This window comes from Danio rerio, chromosome 2 (assembly GCF_049306965.1).
Source record: "Danio rerio strain Tuebingen ecotype United States chromosome 2, GRCz12tu, whole genome shotgun sequence".
In the NCBI taxonomy this organism is placed as follows: domain Eukaryota; kingdom Metazoa; phylum Chordata; class Actinopteri; order Cypriniformes; family Danionidae; genus Danio; species Danio rerio.
Genome location: NC_133177.1, coordinates 24,579,297 through 24,607,090, shown reverse-complemented (window position 1 = coordinate 24,607,090; position 27,794 = coordinate 24,579,297). Strand labels below are relative to the sequence as shown.

Genomic DNA, 27,794 nt, shown 5'->3' with positions numbered 1-27,794 from the left:
GGATCGCCCAGCCCTACTTAAATATTAGGAATTAGTTCATTTTTAAACCCATTGTTTCCACAGACTATTTGTAATGAACATTAATAAATTTGAATCATCTTTCCTTGCAAATGTAGAATTTCACATTTTTATACACCTTCCTAACAATGATTTATTTGGCCCTTTTATTCTGAATTGGTAATTTCTGTTGGTTTGAGACACGTTTTCTACAAACCCCCATTCAATTCCGACCCTAATCAATCCATTTAGGGTTACTTTATAAATATGAATAGACATATACAAAACAAGTAACAAAAAAGAAAATGTCACTGTGCTGTTTTTTAAAAAGGTGCTTTAATAGAACATGTCAGAGTCCGGAAGAAAACTTGCGACATCCATGAATCAATTCATCTTGAAATCTAGTCCAAACATAAGCACTGTACAGCCTCTCCAAACTGATCCAAACCCAGAGTAACTCGTGTCTGTATGGCTTCATGAACAAAAACAAAACAAGGCATCAATTAACTGGACGTGCCGTCTTAAAACACTGACGTGAATTCACCAAAACCAATGTGTATTAAAAACAGCACCTGACACTTGTTAGAAGTGAAGAAAAAAATTGAGAACAAATTTAACAAGATGAACAGTGAGCAGAAAAAAAAACAATAGTGTGGAGTTGATTGTGTTCTTAAAAGCAAAAGCTCAGCCAAAACCGAACATGTTCTCTCCTTCCACTCGCAACAACTAGTAATAAACCATTAGAGATTCTTTTCTTCAGTTGAACACAAATGAAGATATTTTGAAGAATGTTGACCAAGTGACTTTAATAGTGAAACAAATTACATACAATGATAGTCAAAGGAAACATTCTTCAAAATATCTTCTTTTGTGTTTAACAGAAATAAGCAGAGGGTGAGAAAAAGTTCAGGTGAACTCTTCCTTTAATAAAAAAACGATTGTGTTTATTAAAAATAAATGCTTAAAAATCAAAACATGATCAACTTGACAATAAGAGAAGGCTGTACAGCACGTCAACACACACACACACACACAAATAAAACAGCAGGTGTGGGGAAAAAACACAAGCATACACTTTGAATACTGACAGAAGACCACAGGCGTGAGAACGAACGGCTCTCCGTCGCCTGCCGCACAACAGCATGAAGAGAAATGGACAGAGGTAGACGACGAAAAAGACGGAGGAGACAAATAAAGTAGTGACCGAACTGACGTGGCGGACTCTGGGTAGAGGAGAAGAGGGTTATTGCCTGTTTGCCAGCGGATCCACCTCCGCCGCTCCTCTCGGTTTATTAGGCACTGCGGTGATGGAGAGCCTGCGCAGCCTGAGCCCAACGCTTTCAAAACGGCAACACTTCAGGAGGGCCTTGTAAGGCTCAGTCGGGGCTTGGGCACAGGCTGCCCAGCGCTCGTCCCTGGGCTGGTACTGGTTGTACCTACAGGGAGGTTTCTGTAGTGTAGTTTACAGTGGTAGCAGCAGCAGGGTATGGTTTATGAACGATTTTAAAATATGGACCAAATCTCAACGACTCAAACAAAAGAATTAAAAACAAAAAGGGATACATTTGCAATTGCGCATCTGCAAAGTACACTTCCCCTTAAAATACAACAGCTGCAGTGTCTACACTACTTATCCAAGGCATTCGGATCAAGAAAAACTAGTTTTTGGGCTCAATTTTCAGGTTTGTTTGAAATGTCCAATTTGTCTCAAGCACCAGAATTAGCGTCGGCCCTGTTTGCTGAAACGGTTTATATTTGCGATTGGCACATATCATTTTGGGTTTAAGATCGGTTAGTTGGCAAAAAGAGGCCAAGGTTTGTGAGACGAGCAACCTAACAAGTGCAAATGCATTCCTTTGCTCTTAAAAAAAAACAACAAACTAAAACATATACAAGTCTAGATAATAATATCAGTCTATATAATGGCACAAGCTAAAGCAAACTTGAAAAATAAAAGGAGCACAAGAAGAAGAAGAAAGATGGAGACGTGTATCCAGCTTTACATAAAAATCTCTGGCCTCTTTATAACAGTGCTTTTCGAAAAAGAGACCGACCTGCCTCCGTTTTTAAAGCATATATTTCTTGTAAAGATTAGGTTTCTCTGGAAATATGTCGTGTACAAAATGTTAATTTCCCCCATAAAAATGACATTCAAAAAAGGCACTTTGTTGGGTCGGAGAGGAAACCCCACAGTCCTTTAACTCTACAGATTTCTACCTGCATAGCAACACCTCAGAGAATGGTTATGACTTGAATATTGTCAAAAAAGGGAAAGAAAAAGTTGATTTGTTGTTGTTGTTTTTTGGTTTATCATAAGCACTTTTCAAAAGAGCAGTATTTTGAGTGTCTGTTATGTCAAGAGTCCTGGTGTGCGTGTCCTGCTGCAGGCCGTTTGGTCTGCTACCTGCCCCTCAGGTTCTGCAGCACCCCGTACACGTCCTCCTCTTTGCTCAGTCCCTCAAAGAAAGGCAGCAGGTCCAGCAGCTCCGTGTCAGTCATGTCGTCAAACCACGACTGCACTGGAACCTTCACGACACAGACACACACAGTTATTATCTGACACTGAGTGTGTTAACATTGACATCAGCAATTTAATTATTATTTACCTTACTCTGATAAATAAGACTATATTGTGACGTGTACAATCACACTGGTGTGATCAAAACATTCAGTGCATCACATGATCAGCTGCTAAATTCAAATCTGCTTTCCAGTGGTTGCTCATGCCGTCATAAATGACACTTTTAAGAGTACACATTTAGTTACTGCTTGATACTAGTTGCAGGTCTGGCATGCTGTCCTAGGAGAGAAACCTGAACTCGGAGGTACCTAAGCCCTGGGGCGGGGACTAGAAGGATGGGGGGATTCTTCCAAAATGAAGATAAGGAGGTGATACGGTCCATGGGAGTTTTTTCTCCCTCTTTCTCCCTCTCTGTCGCTCTATCTCCCTCTCATGTTTTTTGTCATTCGCTCTTGCTCTCACCATAGCATCTTTTTTTCCACTTTTTTTTTCCTTCTCAGGTTTTGCTGATTGAATCCCAAGCCTGTCACTCCTCATTAAGGCGTTTCCTCAAGGATCAATCAGGCTTTGTTCCACAGATTTTAAATTTGACCGGCATGCCTTGTTGTTCAGTGCTGTGTGGGTTTGTGTTGTGTACGCTTGCTTCTGTTATTTTGTGTATTATGATTTGATCCTTTTTGTCTCTGAACTAATTCAAAAATCTGTAAATCCAATATGGTTTAAAAGTTGATCATTCCTTTTTGAGGAAAATGGAATAGCTTAACAGGTCGCGCAACATACATTTTGCCTGTAGTTATTTAAAGTGTTCATAAACGTTAGGTAAGTAAGATTTCCGTTTCTTTTTCACATTTTATTTTCTTTAGTACGTTTAGAGGGGATCTTGTGTTCTAGTTTATGTGGCTGTTGGTTGTGTTTAATTCTTTGCTTTAGCGCCACTCTAGTTATACTTCTTTATACTTCATGTATTTTGGGAGATGTTGATCAACATTGCACCCATCACCCATAATAGATCAAATAATATGATCATAATTAGGTTGTTTGGGACTTGGTATATCTGATATTCCTGCAACCTGACATTTTAAAAAATTCTCTCGCACATAAACAGGGCTAATAAAACATATGAGTATTGATAACAATCATTTTTAAAACTGAACTATCTGCTTGCAGTAACATGAAATAATATTCCAGTGCCATAATGAAACACCGAACTCTTATTTGCAATTTGTTTCAATCAATCATATTCAACACCAGAAGGCGACATTGCACAGAATGACCACCAATGAGGCCCATAAGACTAATAAAACTGTTGACTTTCCAGGACAGCCCTTATCTGGCTGTCAAGTACGCTCGTAATGCTGTAGCCATCATGCTATGTGCCATTTTCACTTTAAAGGTGACAATCGCTGTGAGACAATAATTGTTGTCAGAATCTTGTTGCACCGGTTTAGACCACAGTGTTAATTGCTGCTAAAATTGCCAAATGAAGAAAATGAAAAACAAAAAAATTGGAATGGGACTTAATAACACTAATTTAATTATTAAGGTTCAATAACGATTATTTTGGTGTTTTTGAGAAAGAAATATTGGAGTAAAGGAAATACATAATATCTGAGAGCCTTCTGTCCTTCTACAGAATTAGAAAGTTTACGCACAAGAAACTGAACTCTGGTTTAGTTTTAACAGCAAATCAAAACTTACAGCATTTTCAGGATGAAAAATGTAGGAAGCGGGGGAGTTGTCCACAATGATGACGTTCCTGAGCTCTCTCCCAAGCCGACTCAGGTCTTTGACATAGTTCCCTCTGTGGAAAACGCAGGACTCCCGGAAGAGTCGCGCCCGAAACACACCCCACTGGTCCAGCAGGTCAGCCACTGGGTCGGCATACTGAGACACACACAGAACAGACACATTCAGACTCAGAGACAAGTCAAAGAAGAACTTTCAGTCTGCTCATGCATCGATTAAACAGTAGAATCATCCAGCTGTTCCCTGCAACAATTACAGATATAAAACAGAGAAAAAGCAAGCTGCTAGGCCAACGTAACACTATTTCCATCTCTATGCAAAAGAAACATCTACAAAGAGGACTTCAAGGAAACCTACAAAACCATATTCAAATACGTGCCTCTCAATAAAGGCCCCAATATACTCATAGCAAAAAAGTGTTTTGTTTTTAGTGTACTGTATATGATTTGAGGCAGCGTTTTATGTTAATAGGTGAGTGAGAAAACACCAATTAAGAAAGCATCTGATAATTAATGAGTTGGATAACACACAGCCACTTAATGTGTACTTAAAGTTTGAGTTAAATCAAACATTACAGTGTTTATTACACTTGAGCACTGTCATTCTTTAGGTGAACAATTAATAAATTTTTTGGGGTTGGTAATCTAGTCTGACCATTTGCTTCTGCATTGGGAGTGGTAATCTTTCTCTAATGATGCCACAGTTTGGCTGCTTCACCCACAATATTCTTAATTACACTTTTCTTCCCAATCGTTTGCTTCAAGGGAATGACACGCAAAAAATATTCCATTTCAGAACAACAGCATACTGAAATATAAAATGGAATTTACTGAGATTTTTGTGATAACCATATGAAATCAGCGCTGTGGCAAGTAGATGACTGGAAACCTGCTTACGTATGTTAAGAAATCAATAGGTTACACTTTAAATCAGTACCTCATAAGTGATTTAAGTATAATTTAAGAAGCTGTTGTTAAACTTGTTTACTGTATGAACACAGTTCAGTATTTGTAACTGATGTATGAACAGTTTGCCCCCTTGATTTGAATAAATTTTGGACTATTTAGTTTGTTTTTTAGATGACAGTACCAAAACAAGCTGTTATTTGTTTTATGCTTGGAAAAGAAACAGAGATGTGATGAGCTGACAAATGCATGTGTGAAGATAATAACACATGCAAGCGTTCATTTTTAAATATCTGTTGTTGTTTTTATTAAAATTAAATCTTTAAATGTCATCAACCATTTAAATTTGCTCTACAAAATGACTGTCCGTTCAAATCCCATTTATTTACATAGCATTTATAAAGTAAACTGCCAATAGTCGGGTTTTCATTCTAACATCAAGCAAATTTTTTTTGAAAGTTCTCAAAAAAAATAAATAAATAAAAATTCCAACTGTGAATTAGACGTTTCCACCAAGTTGTTAGAGTGGCTGACTGTAGTATTGGTAACCTAGTAACAAACAGTAATCAAGAAAGGCTGCATCAGCAAAAACAGCTGATCATGTGTGTACTGTTAAGCCTGGTTTATACTTCTGCGTCGAGCAATCACTGTGACCCAAGGTGCATGCCTTGCACATAGCCATGCATTTATTCTTCTGCGTGCTGTTTGTCCTGCTCTGCAATAAGACTTCCGCTAGCTGGCAGTAGGTTATGTTCCTCTGTATCGAGTTTCTTTGCTGGTGTTTTCTTTTTTCTGAACGATACCTTAATGTACAAGAAGCTAAAACTTGCTCATTCAGAGGCGGGAACCGGCGGACATGAAACAAATTTAGTTGGGTAATTATAAGGTAAACACAAAACAAATGTTTCCATGTGGAGCTGCTTCACAAGACTCGACATTTGTAAATACTCGCTCCATCAGGCTCGCAGCTCTCAGCACCACCCACACTCGCAACACAACTACCAAGCTGACCAATCACAGAGCTTGTGCTATGCGTCGTTGTGACGTATAGTTAAATTTTTTTAAGAGGTGCACGTTAGTGTCAGCTACGGCGAGTGCTATGCGACCGCACGAAGGCTGTGCGGGACCATACGCATGGACAGAAGTTTATATCAGCCTTTAGTTATATCCAGTTTTACTCAAATGCACATGCGTTTCCAGGTCGCAGCATTCACAATTACTATTTTTCATCTAAAACTACCTAAAGTGAGCACATAATGCATTCTGTAAATCAGTCATTTTTTAATTTGTGGTTCTATCACTCATTTTTCCTCTGTAACACATCTGACCTTAAAGACTAAACAGAGAAAATTAACTATAGAAAATGTCCAAGTCAAAGTGTGCACAGCATCAGAGATGCCTCCATTTATGAACGACCAATGGTGTTTACCTGCCAAAGTAAATCAACTTCATTTGAGCACGGTTTTGTTCATTACAGCACTTCGTTTTTCATTTTCGCTTAAAGTATATGAGGGCCTTAAGAAAGCTTGCTGTTGACGTGAATGAGTCTTTATGTCCTCTACATCACAGACATTGAAGCAACCAAGACAAGTGTTCTAAACTACAGTGGGCCGCATACATTCTCAACAGCTAATGTGTCACTAACAGCTATGAGAAGAGCAAAACACATCTCAAACATCAGCTAGAGCGACAAATGAAACTTCACTGCGTATCATAAAAAAAAAAAAAAGCGGCCAAACTCAAACAATGTGAGCTGTCAAAGGTGAAGGCAGCAGCGTCTGCAACTACTGCTACATGACGGCACGCATTCAGGAAGAGTCACAGTTGGCATAGAGACACTTACCCATGCATTAGCGGCTAAAACAAACGCAGGCCACACAGAGACAGAGAGGGGGGTCAGATATTAGCAGAGCAGGTATGAATCAATACCCACCCAACTGCCCTGGCAGGTACATCACTGTATTGTCTATCTTAAATTACACTTAGATCCTTTCAGCCAGTGAGGTTTTGTGCTGAGTTGCGAGACACTGACCGGTAATGGGTCAGTGTTGTGGTGAAGTGAACAAACCTTGGCTAGACTGGCTGTGAAAAGCACACATTCAAACAGCTCGCCCATTTTCTGCAGGAACTCGTCCACATGAGGTCTTTTCAGCACATAAACCTGCCAGAGGGAGATATGGTGATACACAGAGCCATTGAAGTCCATTTATGATAGAACATAGTACCACTAACAAATGCTAAATGGAATAAAGAATATAAAAACAAAATATTTGATACACATTAACTCAAGGAATGAAAGAAATGTTCATAACATAAACGATTATAAATGCTAAATTCTTTATAAACATATAATATTGAAATAAAGCCCATTTAGGTCAATAATGACACAAAAAAATATAAATCAATATAAAATTGAAATATTAAATTATTAGATGTTGTAATACTAAAATAATTATGAAATACCTAAAATCACATCAAATAGAGATTAAAAGACCTATTTAAATGACATTTTTTTAATATTAATAGTGATGATGATGATGATGATGATGATGATGATAATCATCATCAATAGCACAATAAAAAAGCACAATAATGTCAAAATAATGTAATATAAAATAATAATATTTAACAAAGATATAATAAAAATATTTTAAACAATAAAAAGATAAAAACATTGTTGTAAAATTTTATTTTATATATATATATATATTTTTTTTCATTTAATAAAACAAAACATTCATTTAACAGAATGTATACATGTAAAATATATTTTAAATCCTATAAAACAAAACAGTATCTTCCTATAAAATATCTAAAATAACACTAAAAAACTTTCATAATAACAGAACACAATATAAACAGTACTATATAACAGCAAAGCACATAGAATTGTCCTTGATGTTCAAAATGAATGAACACAGAAACAAATCAAGCTAGATGATTTGCATGAGTTCCATGAAGGGCAACGGCTGCCACCTAGTGCAAGTAATCATGAATAGGCCTCCAGGACAGACAGCCTATCCTGGATTACTTGAACAAGGGAACAACCACTTCCAGCACTCAAGTCCACACTGACATCAAACCCAGAAAATGCTTCAAATCTGCTGCTCGACACACTGGAGCATTGAGCCTGAGGTCTTCAGCAGTCTGATGTCAGTGTAATGTGAAACCTGCTTCCATCAGTACTGTACCTGATGCACTGTGCCGTCAATCTCCACTGGGACGATGAAATCAGCGTTGCTAATGGGCTGTAAGAGAGGAACAAACAACACACAGTTATGACCCAGAGTCAGATAGGAGATCAATGGAGTGCAAGTGACCCGAAGCAATCCCAATCTGAGCTTTAAATGCTTTCTGAACAACCTTCTAATAAAATGCATATGAAAATAAATATTCAAAATATTTTAAAATAAAGAAAGTAATAATCTGCTGGTAATGTTTCTTAACTTCACTTAATATCATCCCACATGTATATGTGCATTTTAAACGTGTACAGTGACAATCCGAAAAGAATTCATATCGCTTTTTTCACATTTCTTTATATCACAGCCTTATTTCAAAAAGGATTTTATTCATTTATTTCCTCAGAATTCTAAACACATTACTCCATAATGACAATGTGAAAATATTTTTTGAAATTGTTGTAAATGTATTAAAAATGAAAAACATTAAAAATTAATAAATAAATAAAAAAATAAAAAATAAAAAAATCGCATGTCAATAAGTATTCACAGCCTTTGCTGTGAAGCTCTAAATTGTGTCATGCAGGTACATTGTTTCCACTGGTCATTCTTGAGATGTTTCAGCAGCTGAATTTGAGTTTACCTGTGGTAAATTCATCTGATTGGACATGATTTCAAATGGTTTATTCTATATTCCTGTCTATACAAGGTTCCAGGGTTGAGAGTGCATGTCAAAGCACAAACCAAGCATGAACACAAAGGAATTGTCTGTAGACAGGATTGTCTTGGGGCACAAGACTGTGGAAGGTTACAGAAAAATGTCTGCTGTTCGGAAAGTTCCAATGAGCACAGTGGCCTCAGTCATCCGTAAGTGAAAGATGTTTGGAACCACCAGGACTCTTCCTAGAGATCAGGGGAGAAGGGCCTTAGTCAGGGAGGTGATCTAATAACCTGATGGTCACTTTGTCTAAGCTCCAGCATTCTTCTGTGGAGAGAGGAGAACCTTACAGAAGAACAACCATCTGTGCAGCAATCCACCAATCAGGCCTATATGGTAGAGTGGCTAGACAGAAGCGATTCCCCGCCTGAAATTTGCCAAAAGGCATCTGAAGGACTCCAAGACCATCAGAAACTAAATTATCTGGTCTGATGAGCCTAAAATTGAACTTTGTTGCGTTATGTTTGGACAAAACAAGGCACCGGCCATCACCAGGCTAACACCATCCCTACAGTGAAACATGGTGGTTGCAGCATCATGCTGTGGGGATGTTTTTCAGCAGCAGGAACTGGAAGACGAGTCAGGATAAAGGGAAAGATGAATGCAGCAATGTACAGAGACATCCTGAATGAAAACCTGCTTCAGAGTGCCCTTGATCTCAGACTGAGGCGACAGTTCATCTCCCAGCAGGAAAATGACCTAAAGCACACCGCCAAAATATCAATGGAGTGGCTTCACAACAACTCTGTGATCATCCTTGAGTCGCCCAGCCAGAACGCAGACCTAAATCCTATTGAACATCTCTGGAGAGATCTGAAAATGGCTGTACACCATTGCTTCCCATCCTCCCTAATAAGAGTTTGAAAGGTACTGCAAAGAGGAATGGCCAAAAATTCTCAAAAACAGGTGTGTCAAACTTGTGGCATCACATAAAAAAAATCTTGAGGCTATAATTGCTGCCAAAGGTGTATGAACAAGGTATTGAGCAAAGGCTGTGATTTTTCTTTAAGCTTTTTTAGCTTTTTTCTTTTAAATAAATTTGCAAGAATTAAAAACAAATCTTGGGGTATTGTGTGTAGAATTTTTAGTGTGAATATGTTCTAATAATAGTAATAATAATAATGATGATGACGACGATTATAAAGGGACTAAGCCGAAAAGAAAACAAATGAACAATAATAATAATAATAATTCAATGTATTTTATGTTTTATATTTCAGGCAAGACATTGTTATTCTTGTGTAAAATAACATTGTATAAAATAACATTTTATAAAATATATTTTTACATTACAAGAGTTTTGGTGAAATAAGCCTAATTTTCATTGAGAAAAAAAAATCTAAGCTTTTGTAATTCTGACTAATTCAATAAATAAATAAATAAATGCTCCAATAATATTTATATCTGAAATTTAAATAAAATGTTAATGACAAAAGTTCACCATGGTTTTTTTAATTGCTTTTATATTATCATTGTGAAATTACTAATAGCTTCCACTATCTCAAACAGCAATAAACTAGCAGCTGATAAAAACATGACCACAATCTGAGCTTACTGATGTGTGATAAGCTCCATTTGCTTATGATTTACATATAGACAAAGTAACTGCAGAAACTTCCAACAGCAGAGGGCATCCATGCTCTTCCAACGCAAGCCTTCCAACTCAAATATCACTCAGTGAGAGAGAGATTTGAGAGCTGACAGCTCAGATTCATGCTAGTTATCAACAAATGAAGTAATAGTAGGGGCTCATCTTGTGTGATACTGGTGGTATATAGAGTTTGTACAAAACTGTGAATTAAGTGTAACATGTTAAGAAAATGTCTTGTATATATATTTTGAAATTGAGAAAAAATGTTGGAAACTTCACAAAGTATAAAAAACTTATAACACAAGCAACTTGGTCCCCAAATGCTTAAATTTACTATGAAAGTTTTTTAGCAATACTAAGATTCACAAAAAAAAAAAAAAATGAAAATAAAAATAATTTGATTCTCATGTTATAACATGACTTGTATATAAAAAAAATTAATAAATAAATAAATAAAAATCTATAGTCAACATTTGAAGTTGATTAAAAAAAGTTTGTTAAAATGTCGTGTTCAATAGGTTTGGATCCATTTCAAATGTTGACTCTGATATGCTAATTTAGGTTAATAAGCAAACACCATATTAAAACGATACAAAAATAATCAATACAAAGATTAGTTCCAATAATTTTTATAGTACGTGTACTTCTACACTGTTTGAAGCATATATAAGGTAACTACATGGGTTATGGTCCTTAAGTTTATGTAATGACTAAGATAAGTACATTGCATGTACATGTGAAACAGGACTGCACTTCCAAAATAAATCTTAATGATTTGTTTAGAAAAATCCTTCAAGATTTCAGAACACACATACCACAAGCTGTAGGAAAATTAACTTGAAATGCAGATGACGTTTAGTTATTAGCCCTTCTATGACATTTTTTGTATTTTTCAACAGGATGTTTATAAAGCAAGGGAATTTTCCACAGTATTGTCTAATTTATTTATTTCTTAATTTAAGTTTCCTTTAGTTTGGCTGGAATTAAAGCAGATAAAAAAGGTCAATATAATCAGTCAACTTTTTTTAATCGACTGGTTACAAAACAAACCACTGTAGTTCAATGAGCTGCCTAATTAAACTAACTTGCCTTGTTAAGATTTACCTGTCCGTGGACTGCAGGTGGACAATAGCAAACATCTTTCCTTTTCAAGGTTAATGTAATTTTTTGCATGCCCCTGTTAAATAAATAAACTCAAATTTAATCTAAATTAACCTGGTTAAGCCTTTTAATTGCACTTTAAACTAAAAACTTCAACTTTGTGTTTTCTATAATGTGCAGCTTAGAATTTAGATGAAACTAATACAGCAGTATTAGCTAAGATTAGTAAGCTAATACTAATATGACAATTGCAATGTTACAGGATTTAGTGCAAATAATAAAAATGTACATACTCCCGCTTTTAATAATAATGAAAAATTTAAACAATAATACTAAAAGTCAAATTTTTTTTACTGTGATTTAACTTGAAATCTACCATGGCTTACCACAGTAATTGCGACATCAATAGTATGTAATGTATAAAACGGTTGATTCTCATTAAAAAAAAAAAAAAAAACATGCATGAAAAATGAAAATCATGAGTGCTACATTTCTATTTGACAAATGAGCCTCGACTGGGCCGTCATTACGCATCACAGGAAGCTCTGGCCACATTCATATACATCTCTGACGCAAATAGGTCAATGTGGGTCATAAGCACTGAGCAACACACACACACGCGCACACGCACACGTTTCTGTGACCTATTCCTGGATGTTTTTGCTTGGGAAATACTTAATGAGAATCGGCCCAGGAACTAATGAATGAATTACCTTAAACGAGCTGTGCACCAGCGTCTCATCCAAGTCTATTACCACACACTTCTTCCCATAGTCATTAATGTTAACCTCAGGGAGGAGGTACTTCTCTGGAGGCTGTGGAAACGCAAAACACACACAGTTAATGTTATGAACAGAGCAAGTGTAGAGGAGGTTAAAGCCCACAGTATACTTTGCTATTATGCGTAAAAGTTTGAGCGCACAGCTTTCTAAGTTCGCTCAATGTAAAAGTGTGCATGAACACTGGCACTCGACACATGCAAACTTAAAGGTTTCACACTCGTTGAATGTCTGTGCTTTTTCTTTCCTAAAGTAAAGCGTAAAAAAACTAAATAAAATATTTATACCGTCTTTACCTCTAATAAAGATTTCAGATGATTGTTTCTTAAAAAACGTATTGAAAAATCAAACCAAAAATGAACAGATTTTTAAAAAGCTTAAAACGCCACTGACCAATTTGTTGTGATGCTTAGTAAAAGTGTTGTTGTTTTAATTTCAATACTTATATAAATTACATTATTTTTGGTTTTCAGTCAAGTGCATCTTTTAATTCCCTTTACAATGGATACCAATTTTTCTTGACTTCTGGTGTGGTTTTATATGCATGTACATGTTTGTGAGGTTAAGAAGGGGGAAAAAAAAGAATAACAATTGCTCTCCATGTTAACAGTATGTGCATACTAAAAAGTGCATCTCTCCCAATGTACACATAAATGCAGAAGTATAATTTGGGCTTGAGCTGTGATGTGTTAGACCATTATCAAGCGAAATGTGCAGAAAAATTAGGGAAAGCAGCAAGATTCCCAAACATTTCCTCTGGAAATTGTAGAAGAAACTTTGGGGATTTTAGGAAGTGTGTTTCCTGAGGCGCACCAATGACGCTCATGCAGTAATATCCCAGCTTTTCCGAGCGGAAGTGGAAAGGATTACAGCCGTGCTCTGGGATTAAAAGGTTTTTCACACATTAATCAGAGATGCAGGATGGGTAAGGTTAGAGAGTGAGTTTGGCGCTGGCTGCCTGCTTGAAATCCCATCACTTTATTTATAAGCTGCGGGTGAATGGGTGCCTCTCTTGATCCAGATCTCTAATCCTCCCAGCAACGTCTCAATACGAGCACAGGCAATCTTGTTATGGAGGGAGGCAGTATGCTGTCGAGGCTATCTAATCTAAATCCCTGTCTGTTTAATGGGATGAATCAAGCTCAGGAGGAACCGCTGGAGTGCAGTCATGATCTCAGTCCCAACTGATGAATGAACAGGGAGAGACAACTGGGACACTTACAGTTCGGCTGGACATGAGCTCCTGTTCAGTACACAAACAATAGTACAGCACATTATGTTATAGAGACTTCACTAGGGCAAAACGTTGAATCACCATTGATAAAATCTGATGGCGAAATCTTTAAAGATTGATAATGAGATCAAACCCTTCCATAAGGGCACAAACAGTCGGCAAATGAGATTAACAACCTTCATCAATTACAAACTTCAGAACAAATAATTTTTATTTATTTTTGCCAACACCTTAACATCAGTGGCCATTGTTTTGCTATTTCTGCACAGAATTTTGTAAAAAATCTGCAGATTTATGTTGAATGATTTTGGTAGTATCATTACCAAAAAAATATATAAAATAAACATAATACCTTTTTAACTTTTATTTAATGATTACAATGCAAATCTAATTAGATCCACTTAATTGTTAAATAAAGCAAGTTTCTCATATAATATATCTGTCAAAAGACAGAAAATTACTTTACAAAGTGTATTGTGAATAAAACATATGAACATTTTCATATTTGTTATTAATATTACTGAAATAAATTAAAAAACTAAATAAATATAAATTTACACACATTTACACAAGTACTTATATAGACTCAACCATGGGCTAAAAATCTGTAGAAATCTGCGGATTTCTGCAGGCGCAGATTCTGTGCGGGCCTAGTCTAAAAAATGGGATCAATCAAACTTTTGTTTGTTTATAGAAATGTTTCATGTTCTACAAAGCTCCATTTATTACTAATTATTTAAAATATTATTGCAATCTTAAGATCTAGATTCTGTTTTAAATCTTTTTAAATTATCTTAAATTACAAATTAGCATTTTTAAATTCATTACTCCAGATTTCTGTAACTTCATATTTTAAATCATTCTATTAATATGATTTGGTACTAAATTCCTATTATTGTGAAAACTAACAACAATCGAGCTGCATTTTTTGTGGAAATCATATTTATTTTCAGGATTTAATAAATTTACTCTATGAAAAAAGTTCATAAGAATTGATTCAAAAATTTTAAACTTATGTCTTTATCAAATGCATCCATGCAGAATAAATGTTAATTTAAAAAGCTTGGCAAACCCAAACATTTGTTTTTCCACCACATATTCTGCTGATTCTCATGCTCAAAGTTCATTTTAAAATTTCTAACAACTATAAATCACAATGCTAAAACAGGCCAGAGTAAATACCAACAATTAAGGTAAAAAAAATGAAATAAGTGGCCTTACTGACCATTTGTTTTGACCCTTTAAACTCTGTGGTCTCAGGGCTAAAGGGATTGCTCTGCAACTTACAAAATTATAATTATACACATTTTTATAATGCATAAGCAGTCATAATCCTCACAGTTTACAAAGGCCAAAGGTAGACATAGCAAATTCATGTAGCTAAATGCCTTACCACAAAATTGTGTGGGAAAATGTTAGGTTTCTCAGTTGCAGTATAATATACAGAGCATGCATGCATGCATCCATCTGGCAAAGTGCATCACTGTCCACAGAGCTGGTTTGAGTGTAACGCTCCATGCGGCATGCAAGAGCACACAGATAGATAGACAGACAGACGGCAGTGGAGTGGAGTCATACATACACTGGGGACAGGGATGACCTCAACCTGGTCACACTGGGACATGAGAGATGAGACAAACAGCAAAAGAAATGAGGTGCTGAACCACAAGACAAATGGACAATAATTGAGACACAGACGTGATACAATCAGCACAGAGAGACAGTTGTGATGACTTCTATTAAAACAAACATGACAGTGAGACGGAGCAGCCTCAGATAGAGCCTGTGGATCAATACACATCTGATACGGTGGATCTCTTCTGGTGTAAAGGAGATGTGTGCGCTGTCTCACCTTTGGTGGACCTCCGTTCTCCTCCACAGGTGGAGGCAGGGGACTGCTGTTGTTGTTGGGGGTCGCAGGAGTGTCAGCATCGTAACTCCTCAGACAACAGAACAGCGAGCTGAAGATGCTACGAGTCCTTTTCTTCTTCAGACTGCTGTTAGACAGCGAAACTGACAACAAAAACAGACAGAGTTACAATTATTGTGGAAATAAAGCCAAAAGACGGTGCTAAAAACCTGATAATTGGTTCATATTCTTGTTTGCAGACACATTTTCACATTTCATGTTCTCTCAATTTTTTAGCTTTTAAAAAGTTGCTTGTGATAAACTTTGACACAAAATCCAGTGCCTTTCCATTCTGATATCTTGAAAAAATAATAAATAAATAAAAAGTTGGGCAGGTTACTTTTAAGATGTAATAGGATATATATCACTAGTTTCTGTGATTTTATTGTAATAAGTTATATTAGAATTTTAAAATGAAGCGTTACACTACTTTAGTATTATTAAGTTACTTTCACCAAAATATCCACAGTTCCAAACCTTCATTTTACCATTATTTGTATTATTCAGTGAGATTTTTGTTTGCACAAGGAGAATGACAACAGCCGGTGCTGCCTGCAGAGATCTGATTTATGACATCTTTTGTTTTAAATATTAAAATTATATAAAAAACACATTCTTCAAAATTATTATACTAAATGAAAACTTGTCAAAAAATACAGTTTTTCATGTTTTTATGACACCAGAGACACTGTGTAAAAGGGAGAAATGAAAATTTACAGATCTATTATCAAACACAGTTAGAAACCACTTTTATCTGATGAAAATATTCTGATGAAAGTCTTTTTACTCTGATAAAACAAAAGAATATATTTTGAAGAAAGTGAAACAGTGTAACCATTGACTTCCATTGTAGGAAAAACAAATACTTTAGAAGTCAATGAATAAAGTTTTTTAGCTTTCTTCAAAGTTTGTTAGCTTTGCTACAGGTTAAGGGTGAAAACATGACATTTTCTTGACAGATTTTCAGTTTTGAGTGAACAATACCTTTACAATGTCATGGCAAGCATAAACAATGCAGATTATGGGATGTGCACAAATAAATTAGTAGGAGTGTGTAAGCATAAGATAATTTCTGAGGAACATTATCAGACTTGAGCATATTTTCTCCATAATTTGTGCACATTTTTCAATAATTTCTTTCAGGACTGGATTCACTAAAATAGCAGACTTTTACTTAACATTCTAAATGATCCAAATGCTTTTTCCCTATTGGCATATTATGCCTTAATCTACAATACTACGAACCATATAGCGTTAGCTTACCTTGTTATTGCTCATTTGACAGTTTTGGCTGATATGCTTTTCTAAAATCTGGCAACACATCAAAGTCCAGCTACAATAAATAGACTATTTTACTAGACACACTTTAGTACTGGGTTACCCCCAATTCTGATTATAAAGGTAAGAAATTACTACTATTAGATACCGATTAGATAAAGTGTTCAGAGCACGATTTACATTTTGTGATATTACAGCCTTTTCCAAAATAATTGTACACCTACCTACCTACCTACCTATCTAACATTTTCAAATCATTTGTTAAGGGATTGAATCCATTACTTTCCTATGAATTTCCACAAACAATAAAAGGAACAATTCTGTAGCACCGAAAGCCAGGCAGACAAACTATATGATAATGAGGAGAAGGGCTTTAGTCAAGTAGGTAGCAAGCACCTACGTGCCACTTTGTAACAGCTCCAACATTTCTCTGTGGAGAGAATAGAACTGTCCAAAAGAGCAACCAGAAGACACTCCTAAGTAAAATGCATATGGCAGCTAGGGTTGTAACGGTATGAATTTTTCACGGTATGATAATCGTCTAAAACAATACCACGGTTTGACGGTTTCACGGTATACGGTATGTTACAAAATAATAGAACAGTGAAGCAAATTTGACTTTTTCCAAATAATATATTTTTAGTTACTATAAACAACACCACTTACAATGAACAAATAAAAATAAGAAAATAATAAATAATGTGTCAAAGTCCAAATAAAGTCCAAATAAACATGGTGCAAATCCTCAGTAAAAAAATAGATATAAATATTTACTATACTATAAATAGTTACATAACGAAACTAGATTCAATATGGAACATCCTTAGGTTTTATGTGCCAGCATGGATATGGTTGTCTATCGATATGGATTTGGATTTGGTTGTCTGCAATGCAGACAAACAGCTGCATCTTCATTTGCGTCTTTTGAAAACAGCAAGAGCAGCACTTCGTCTTTGCTGTGTCACTGTTTTGTCATGTTTCTGTGCTGCTGTGCATGCAAAAGTACTTAGTATGAGAATTATTTCATGCAAAACTTTTTTTTTTTGCGTTTTATTTAGCCGCGCATAAATGTATGCCTAATTGCCTATCTCTCATTCCGTGTTGTTCAAAAAGCTTGGTCCACAAACAAAAGCGAAACCTATGCTTATTGGTTGTGATATAGCGAGTTTAAACCAATCTGGGCATGGAGGAGGGACAATGCATCAATGTATCATGTCTGATTTGTCCGGAGACACAGTGACGAGCGTTTCTTTGTCAAATCAGCGTTGTCAAATGTTGATGACGTAACCGCACTGATTCCGGAGCCTCTGAAAGTCCGCGAATGTTATGTGATACAGCACTGGAAAGCTGAGATTCTCTTCTTTATGCCAATCTTTGAATTGTATGAATCGGATCAGCGGATCAAAAGTTATTAAACATTTAAGAGCAATACTTATTTTTAGCCGCGGGCGGCTGTCTCGGTCTTTAAGGGTTAAAACCGTTGATATGCAATTGTTCATGGTATGATAATCGTGCACGTTCAAATCGTGGTAGACCGTCATACCGGTATATTGTTACAACCCTAATGGCAGCCCACCTGGAGTTTCCCAAATGCACTTGAAGGACTTTCAGATGATGAGAAACAAAATTCTCTGGTCTGATGAAATAAAGATTGAGCTTTTTGTTAAGAGGAAAGCAGGCACCATTCATCATCTGGCCAATACTTCCCAGTGAATCATGGGGGTGCAGCATCATGCTGTATTGTTGTATCAGAGGAAGAAACTGAACATCCTTGATGAAATCCTGTTCTAGAGCACTCTGGACCAAAGACTAATGACCTACTCACACTATGCTATCCGAACCGTGCCCAGGCCCATTTCCCAGATCATTTGAGAAGTGTGAGTGCACTGAATCCGGCTCAGGCACGGTTCACTTGGCCGGCCCTGGCCCGATTGGAAGAGGTGTCCCAGAGCACAGTTCACTTGGGCTTTGGCGCGGTACGCTTGTAGTGTGAGTGCAAAGCTGGCCAGAGCCTAAAAACGAGATGTGACTTTAAGGGACTGTTTCATATGGATTTATAAATCATTCTTTCTGTTCAATGAACACAATTTGTTGTAGATTATTAAAGACGCAAACCCCTTACTGCGTGACAGCTGCACCTTCAGCAAACCTCCAAATTCCTGCAGCACGAGGACTTTATGATTGTTTATGAGCCTCAAAAGTGGCTGATCTGTTTGGCGAAATATCTGACTGCGGGTCACTATATCTTAAACCACTAAAACAATATAGCTAAAGAAATCTCCACTGTGCTGAGCAGGAGCGCTTACTGAACAGCGAATCATCGATGACGCAAGCGTGCCCAGGCCCGAATGTAATGTGAGTGCGGGCCGTCAGGGAAGACGGGAGGGGCGACAAGCGTGCTTTGGCCTGGTTCAAGGCAACTGTACAAATTGTGAGTACGTCGTAAATGTAAAGGTTCATCTTTCAACACAAAATGGAGCTTAACTACACCTGCAGATACAGAAGTGGCTACAGGACACCACTGTGAATGTACTTGAGTGGCCCAGTCCAGACCTGAATCTGATTGAACATCTCTGGGGAGATCTGTAAATGGCTGTGCATCAAAGCTCCTCATCTGATGGAGCTTGAGATATACTGTAAAAAAGTATATGAGAAACTATCCAAAAATAAGTGTAGCATCATACTAAAGTTTCAAGATTGTAATTGATAGTTTTCAAGTGACATAACACAATTAGGGGAACGCCCCCTGAATGCCCCCTACCAGGTCATGGGCTGAGTGATTTTTCGTTTTTTATCTAAAATTGTTGTGCAATAAGACACAATATTACCAACCGACGAGGAGACAGGGCTGTTTTGTGCTTCTACAGAATTACTTCATGGAAAGAACAGCCAGAACAGAAAAAAGTTTATGGATCTGTGCCAGATGGCAGCATCATTGAACCTTAACATTCTATGGTAATTATAACTCGCAGTACAATTGTATGCTTTTAAAACATTTTCTATTGTAAATTACAGGTTAGGTGCAATTAAAGTAAAAATTTAAATGCAACGAAGTATAGAATAGATTTTCCCTAACAGCAATTACTAAATCTCCGCTGACGAAACAAACACCAAATACAAAAGCAGACACTTACATGCTATAGCATAGTATCACCAATAACTAATTCGCTGATGAATATTTAAAAGATAGATGTAAAAGTTGCCAACTTGGAGCTCTGACAGGGACAGGAGTGTTTTAAATGACTAAAAAATGTGTGTTGGTGCAGAATAAGTGCTAGGGTTGGGCGATGTCGACTAATTTGGCGTCGTACGATGTCTAATGTGAAACATCGCGATGGACGATGGCATCGTCGTCATAGGCAGAGGTGAATTCATTATTTATGAATAATTAATTAATTCATAAATTAATTATTTGTAGCCTACCGTTTCAACTACCTGACCTGCATGGTCTTTGTTTTACCAATAAACAAATCATAAATAAATAAAGAGAAGTTGCTCACAAATTTCCACCTGTCAATCACTCTTTCCATGGGAGGTTGGTCGGTAAAAAAGGTGCACAACCAACAGTATCTGAGGTTTTCATTAAAATTTCTAAGAACAAGTGTGAAAGTGAAAGACTGAAGCAGTTTACTGACGCTGTGACACGTTACCTGATAGAATCAAAAGACCGAAGAGTCGTTAGATAGAGACAAGATTAATTAAATATCACGTTTAACAACTATAGAGAGAGGCCATCCAGTGGTACATCCTTGATAAACTGTCCGAAGTGCACTGCTCACTGGAGCTCAGACGAGCTCATGACAATGTGTGTGGCTGTGTGTGTGTGTGTGTGTGTGTGTGTGTGTGTGTGTGTGTGTGTGTGTGTGTGTGTGTGTAGTCACAAAATGTGCAGTTTTAATAGACAGAGGGCTGTTCAGAAATGCTAGGTAAAACACGCTGTGGATGTGGATCATTTTCGTTTTAAATGCCATTTTAACACTAAGACGTATTGGTGTAAACGGGGCCTGAGTGTGTATTTTTTGCGAGCGGGTTTGCAACAGGGGCGGGCGGGCAGTGCCGGGCTCAGCATCGTGTTGTCTATTGGCCATCAGAGATGGACGATGGCATCGTCTATCAGCCCAACCCTAATAAGTGCCCACAATTTATAATTTGTTCATATCTCCGTTTTGTTTTACTTATATGTTATTTAATTATTTCAATAATTCATTTTCATTTCGGCTTAGTCCCTTAATTAATCTGGGGTCGCCACAGCAAAATGAACTGCAAACTTATCAAGGACATGTTTTACTCAGCGATGCCCGAACCAGCGACCTTCTTGCTGTGAGGCCACTGCGTCGCCCCATTTACATATTTGTAGCTTGAAAACGTGGAAAATGACAGGATTGTGCTGTAATTCTATGGACATCACAATGTAGTTGCTATTACAACTCGTTGTTTTGCCCAACAGGTCTCCTCACAGGTCACGTGACTGAAAACCATCAATTTGTGCCAAATATGCTTTAATAAAGTATTGAGAAAACACTGAAATCTTAAGAACATGCGATTTAAAAAAAAATTGCAAAAATTTCAAACACAGTTTTACCTTGTCATAATGGGCTATTGTTTTTAAAAATAGAGGAATATTATCAATTTAATCCATTACAGAATAAAGCTGTAAGCATAAAAAATGTGGAAGTGATTTGTAAAATAACACCGGTAATTAATTAATATACATTTTCACACATTCTTTTCAAATATTTTGTGTTGGTAAGATTGTAATTAAAAAACAAAAAGGTTTTGCCTTAAAATCTCCATATTTAATTAAAAATACATTAAAGCAGCAACACTGTAAATATTTACAATTACTTTTTTAATGTATTAATTTAAAAATAAAAAAATATTAATTTTTATGATGTCAAGGTTGCATTTTTCAGTAGAGGTGTGAACCTACACAAGTCTCACGGTTTGGTTACGATTATCATGCCATCGATTCGGTTCAATTCGATAACCCGGTGCACTGCACTTTTCATACATAATTAGATTTTTTTCTTCACAACACACTTTTTTTTTTGTTAAAAGCTATAAATATATTAATATTCATATATTGTTTGTAATACAATTTTGTCCTTTAATACAAGCAGTAGGATATATGAACTGTACCTTTAAATTGACCTGCTCAAAAAAAACTCTTTTATTGAATTAATCAAACAAACCACAAAAGACAACATGAGCATTTATAGCAAATAACTAATGTTAATATTATCCTGCTGGCTTTTTGACCGCTGTCAAGCGAGTTCTTACACCCATGATTGGTCATTGTCTTCACCCGCTCAACAAAGATCTATTAATGAACCGATATCTGCATCAAGGTGCACTGAAGAAATTAATTTTAACACCCCTATTTTTCAGTATCACATGATCATCTTGAAAATGCCTATAGACTAAAAACACACATGCTAACTTTTTTAAAAATCGCATTTATGTAGCTTTCATGAAGACAGTAATAATTTTAATTTTCAAAACTTTAAATGTTAGCACTTTCAGAGTAAACAGTGAAGCTAAAACTTTTCTGTTTTTTATGACATCTTTTTTATGTCGTAAAAAAGTACTGTGTAAACGCCCCTGAATTCATATGTTTGAAATGGCTTGTGTTCACCCTGAAGCTAATATCAGGAGTCTAACAGTCACTGGGACATTAGCACACCCATCAGGGAAATAGCTTTCTCCCAGCGCAGGACGTCACAAGGCATCTGTAATTAAATGTCCAAACTATTACAAACCTACAGGCTTTACACTAATACACTGCACATAATAAGAGAACATCAAAGCCCCTCACAGTCGCTGCCTCCTCATTCACACACACACAAACTAATAATAATCTGCCTTCATTCCAGCGCCACAGCGGAGTCTCCAAATACTAGCACTGAGGTCAACAGCACGTAAAGACCCTTTAAAAATAGTGACAAGCAGAAAAAAATAAATGAAACTAAACCCCAGTAGCTCACAAACCCCACCCCGTCTCCTTTAGGCTCCTAAACCTTCGTCCCTGCACTCATTGGCTGCCGACTCCAGCACCATTTTAAGGGACAGAGGCTATTTTCCCTCATTCCTGGAGCTTCAGTGTCGACTTCAGAAGCACAGGCGAGAGGGGAAATATTTGAGGGAGAGGGAAAAAGAGGGGAGGGGCAGCAGTAGAGGAGGTGGGGCTAAGAAAACAAACATCCTATGGGAGCAGAGAGTTCCTCTCCCGCCCCTTGAGCCATCTCAGTGTTTCGCCTCAAAACATAAGGAACTATGCAATCATTTTACACCCACATTTAGGAGTGCATCACAACTCTGGACAGATTTTTCCATAATTTACAGCATTATCACGGAGCTTTAAAAGGACTTTCAATAGCTTTATTAGATAATGCAGCTTCTAATTAAACATTACCATGTGTTATTTTGTGGTAAAAGGAACAGCACGTTAATTTTTCATAAGTGGGAGGACAGCAGCAGAAATATTGTAGGAGTTGACATCAAAAAGCATCTTCAGCAGCTTAGTGTGTGAATATCAATAACACATTTTGTATTCAAGCAATCAAAGTTTCACTTAAATGCTCAAATAAAGTACACAATATATAGTCCACAAAAGCACCCACATTAGTTTTATATAAACCGTGTCCATATGAACTTCAAAAACAGACCATGAATAAAACGCAGTGAAGCACAGAAAGTTTTACATAATTGTGGACTGACTGCTAAAAAAGATTCCTGTCAGGCAAAGGGCCAGATACATTGATCACTGCGGCGAACTATCAGATGCCATCAGAGCTGAAGGCATGAGAAGACGCTGCTGCCTTTAAAAAGCCCTATAATTACCACTGCCTTTAATTACTTTTGGCTTAATATTAATCTACATGCTGGAAAGCCTCATTAATGGCTTTTTTTGAAGAAAGAGAACCCCTGTCTGGATGAAATCAAGGCAGCATGTGTGAGTCACAAAGGCATTTAAAGTGTTGCCTAATAGGCCATTGAGAGCGCACGGACCATTTTAGATAGTTCAACTTTATTCTGTGCTGTTTTGAGAGGGCAGCTGTTGGAGAGCTTCTCCTCTCAGCCACACTGAGGTCAAAGGTAAAGCCCTGGAAGTGCTCCATCCAAATGCTTGCTGTCACCGAGCTGGACAACCTCAGATGAGCCAAAAGAAATGTTGTTAAACTGCGCATCTCTGCAGCAGGGACTTATGAATCTATTTAACTTTTAGTTTCAAGTAATGTGTATAAATTTAAGATTTTTTTTTTTACATTTTTCATTCACTGGTCAATTTTAGGAATTTTGTATACTTTTTGTGGGGCCAGTGGAAAGGAAACAACCACAATATGTTTTCATAAATACATTTAGCCTATTATATAATAGTATATTAATTTCATTAAAAGCCGCTTCCTAAAATATATTTTTGGTATTACACCAAGCAAGAAACTGATTCAGTTGCACTTACATTAAATAGTTACGCAAAACCTCTCATTTCTTCCCCATTAAAAATTTCTATTTAAGGAAGTTGTTTTACACAGGGCTTTATTTACATAGGCCTTCTTGATTTTTCTGTTTTTATTAATTTCTTTTTTTTCTGATTCTTTAGAGCAGAGCTGCCTAAACTAGGACTCGCAGACCAAGGTTGGTCCATGGTAACCTTTGATTTCATCCACCATCCCATCTGAGAAGAAGGCAGAATAATGGGGATGGTTTGTGTAATGTTTAGATATTTTTTCAAATTTAATGTAACCTTTTATTTGTTTATTCTATAGTTAATCTACAAACACAGCTAACTGAAAGTAAATGTACTGTACTTAGTATAAAATGTAAAGCAGAATCTGCCTTTGCCTTGATTGGCTCACCAAAGTCTATGCATTGTCCTCTATCCGTCGGGTGACACTATGTACATTTTAAACTAAAGTACAGCATATGAAAATAGTATTCAGCATTGAACTTCACAGTGTTATAAATGTGATTATGTTTTTAACCCAATTAAAAAGCTATACTTTATTAGCTAATAGGTGATGTTTTCTATTTATTTTTAAGTATTATAAAATAAGTTAGGAAATTACCCAAGGCAATTTTAATGTAAAATAGTTTGGTTTTTTTATCTTCGGCCCACAGCTCTCGATATTTGGTTTTTAAGCCCTTCAAACAAAAAAGTTTGGGCACCCCTGCTTAAAGCATTCTTTCATTTACAAAGTGATTAAAAGAGAAATAAAAAATATTGTTTATATAAAAAAATAGTAACTATTACATAACCAACATACCCTAATATCTCCAAAAAAAACTAAATAGTTCTGTACTCTTTATTTAAATTTCAGATTTATGTTCTGAATATGTATGCAAATTAAATAAAACCATCAATCATTTGCATACTACACTATATTATGACGTTTGGACATTTCTGACCTTTTTTTTACATTAAAATGATAGGAAACTTGGTATAGATAAACACATAAAATGCTACCTAAGGTTAACTTTGCAGAAAAAAATGCTGTGTTGTTTGGAAATTAAATAAGAAAATGCAATGCAAACAATAACGCACTGTAAGCTTACTTTTGTGACAATAACCTCAACCTTGGATTTTCAAAGTCAAACATGTTTTGGATTATACACTGCTCAGCATATACAAGTACACCCAAATTTATATTTTATAGAAAAATGTTGAATACAAATTTTAAAAAAAGGGAAAGAGTTTTAGTTGAAATTTCAAATAGCTTTTTCAATATTTAGCTTGAATTTACTTGTATTATCTTTCATTTTTTTATGTGTTTGGTGACTAAAATATTATATATTTTTAAAATGAGGTGTACTCATATGCTGAGCACTGTGTATATATATATATATATATATATATATATATATATATATAAACAAACACACACAAATAAGATGTTTTTCTAAATAAAGGTTTGATAACTTCTGATTTCATTTTAAATAAAACATTTTTAAGAGAGTTGGAAATTGTTTTAAAAACTTGGTCAAAGCACGTCACAAATTGATTTTAACTATCGTATAGTCATTAGCAGTGTAAATACATCTAAGCACAGTTAAATAGAAAGAGTCGCTGAACTTACACAGTACTTTCATCTAGCTGAAATAAAGTGAACACCACCAGAAGGGTTAATCATGTGATTTCCGCAAACTTGCAATACAAAACAATTAATCAAATAGCTAGGTGTTGTTTTCTATAAATTAGAATGTGCATCAGTTAATCTATGATAACTTTTCGAATAAAACATGTAGGGTATATGAAAAACGTGTATAAACCGTTAATTTTACTTCTGATAACTCAATTCACTTTGCTGTTAAGTTTGAGTTAAATGTTCTGCACCTACATAACATGCCCACTTTCAGTACTCCAGCTGCTGTGCTGACTTGACTGAAAGAGAAACAAATCAAAGTCCAGCGCTTCTCAAAAACGCTCTAAATAAAACATGTGCCCTCTAAAGCACTCGACTTATGCAATTCTGCCTAAGCACTTGTGCCTCGTGACAGAAAGAAACATGTTTATGTTGGTCTTCATCCACATCAGGGGCGAGCAGCGCTGACAGAGCCCAAACTTTCGCTCTCCAGCAGTTTACATTGCGCCTTTACCGCGACTCTGTTACATAAACACACACTCGCCGACTGTCTTGCCTCAACAGCAACACGCTGTCATATAAAAGCCTATTAAAAGTTAGCAGAGAAACGCCTAATCCTGCTATTTTTAAGAGTGCGCAGAGTGATAAAATGCCTGAAATGTTTGTTGTCCGCGGACGCAGACTCGCAGCCCGCTCGTTTAAAATGGTGGTAAAGCTAACAAAACGCGCTACGTCGAACAACTTCAACACACCAAAAAAACAACTCTCACCTTTCTCAGCATTTGTCGAGAGTATCTCCTCCTCCTTAGGGTTCGTAACCTGCGTTATTATGGACGTGTTGTCCATGGAAACGAGATGTTAGCTCCTTTTTCCAGCGAGTTCTGGCCGCGTCCGTGTTCCGCTCGTGCTAACAGCTAGTCGAGTTAATGGCAGATCTCCAGACTGCTGTCGCTCAGGTTAGCGTGGGCGAACGGACTGCAGCCGACCACTAATCTTTGCGTTTTGTTGCATTAAAATAAGCGTCGCGGACACACATTTGATCAATCAGCCTGTACGGACGACGCGCATAACAAAATAAATCAATTGCGCCAGCGCCGAATGGCTAACAAGTAGTTGGAGGCTGCTTTGCTAATATAGCGTTAGCGAGCTGACCATGAAAGCTCCAAATGTGGGCTGAATAAATGACCCGCGCGTCGTCTGAACGCTAGCGTTTAAACTCCCGGAGCGGTAACGTAAACGGAGAAGGGCGGCATCTGCACGCTCAAGCGATCGTCGGAAACTGCCTCTTCATGTTTTCCCGTGTTTTCTGATTTCTGCTTCCAATATGGAGATGGCGACTGTTTGATATTCACGAGATAGAGCTGAGGAACAGCAGGAGGAGGTATTTTCTGGGAACCCCCTCCCTCGTATTAAAAATAAAAGCACGGCCGGGGCGCTCGCGCAGCCCGTCCAATGACAGACCGAGTCCGCTCAAAGTTGACCGATTTCTTCATCACTGCTCCAGGCGCTCGACTATGCGATATTTAAACACAACCCCAGATAGAATAATAATAATTATGATGATGATAATATTAAAAACAATAATGTTATTTTGATTTTTAAATTCTGCGTAGCGATTATAAGAACAGAACAGTTAGACCAAGAAATAAGTAGATCTCAATATTATTATTTTTATTTCAGTATAATATGTATTCAGTAACTTCAATATGTGATAAGCAGTTATAATCTGAATTGTAAATTTCTTAAATGTAAT

At 36.5% G+C, this 27,794-nt stretch overlaps 1 protein-coding gene and 1 non-coding gene across 5 annotated transcripts; both read right to left on the bottom strand.

Annotated features, from left to right (window-relative positions):
* Positions 1 to 314: 314 nt before the first annotated feature.
* ctdsplb (CTD (carboxy-terminal domain, RNA polymerase II, polypeptide A) small phosphatase-like b) lies at positions 315 to 27,384 on the bottom strand. 4 transcript variants are annotated; one of them, XR_012389400.1, is made up of 9 exons: positions 26,812 to 27,384; positions 15,627 to 15,787; positions 15,357 to 15,389; positions 12,475 to 12,576; positions 8,361 to 8,417; positions 7,238 to 7,330; positions 7,013 to 7,026; positions 4,217 to 4,402; positions 315 to 2,523 (listed from the first exon to the last, which is right to left on the bottom strand). XR_012389400.1 is itself a non-coding variant. In XM_005163361.6 (8 exons), the coding sequence occupies exons 1-8, from the start codon at positions 26,885 to 26,887 to the stop codon at positions 2,398 to 2,400; spliced, it is 834 nt and encodes a 277-aa protein (XP_005163418.1). In that variant the 5' UTR covers positions 26,888 to 27,384; the 3' UTR covers positions 315 to 2,397.
* Positions 8,114 to 8,241, bottom strand: mir26a-2 (microRNA 26a-2). The gene has a single exon (NR_039139.1). It is a non-coding gene; the product is annotated as a microRNA 26a-2 (primary transcript).
* Positions 27,385 to 27,794: the final 410 nt, after the last annotated feature.

Coding starts and splice junctions, on each gene's coding strand:
- ctdsplb (XM_005163361.6), bottom strand. CDS start 26,887: ATGGACAACACGTCCATAATAACGCAGGTTACGAACCCTAAGGAGGAG. Junction 4,403..7,237: donor TCACAGCCAGTCTAGCCAAG/GTTTGTTCACTT, acceptor TGTGTGTCTCAG/TATGCCGACCCAGTGGCTGA. Junction 2,524..4,216: donor TTTTTCATCCTGAAAATGCT/GTAAGTTTTGAT, acceptor TGTGTCGTGAAG/GTTCCAGTGCAGTCGTGGTT.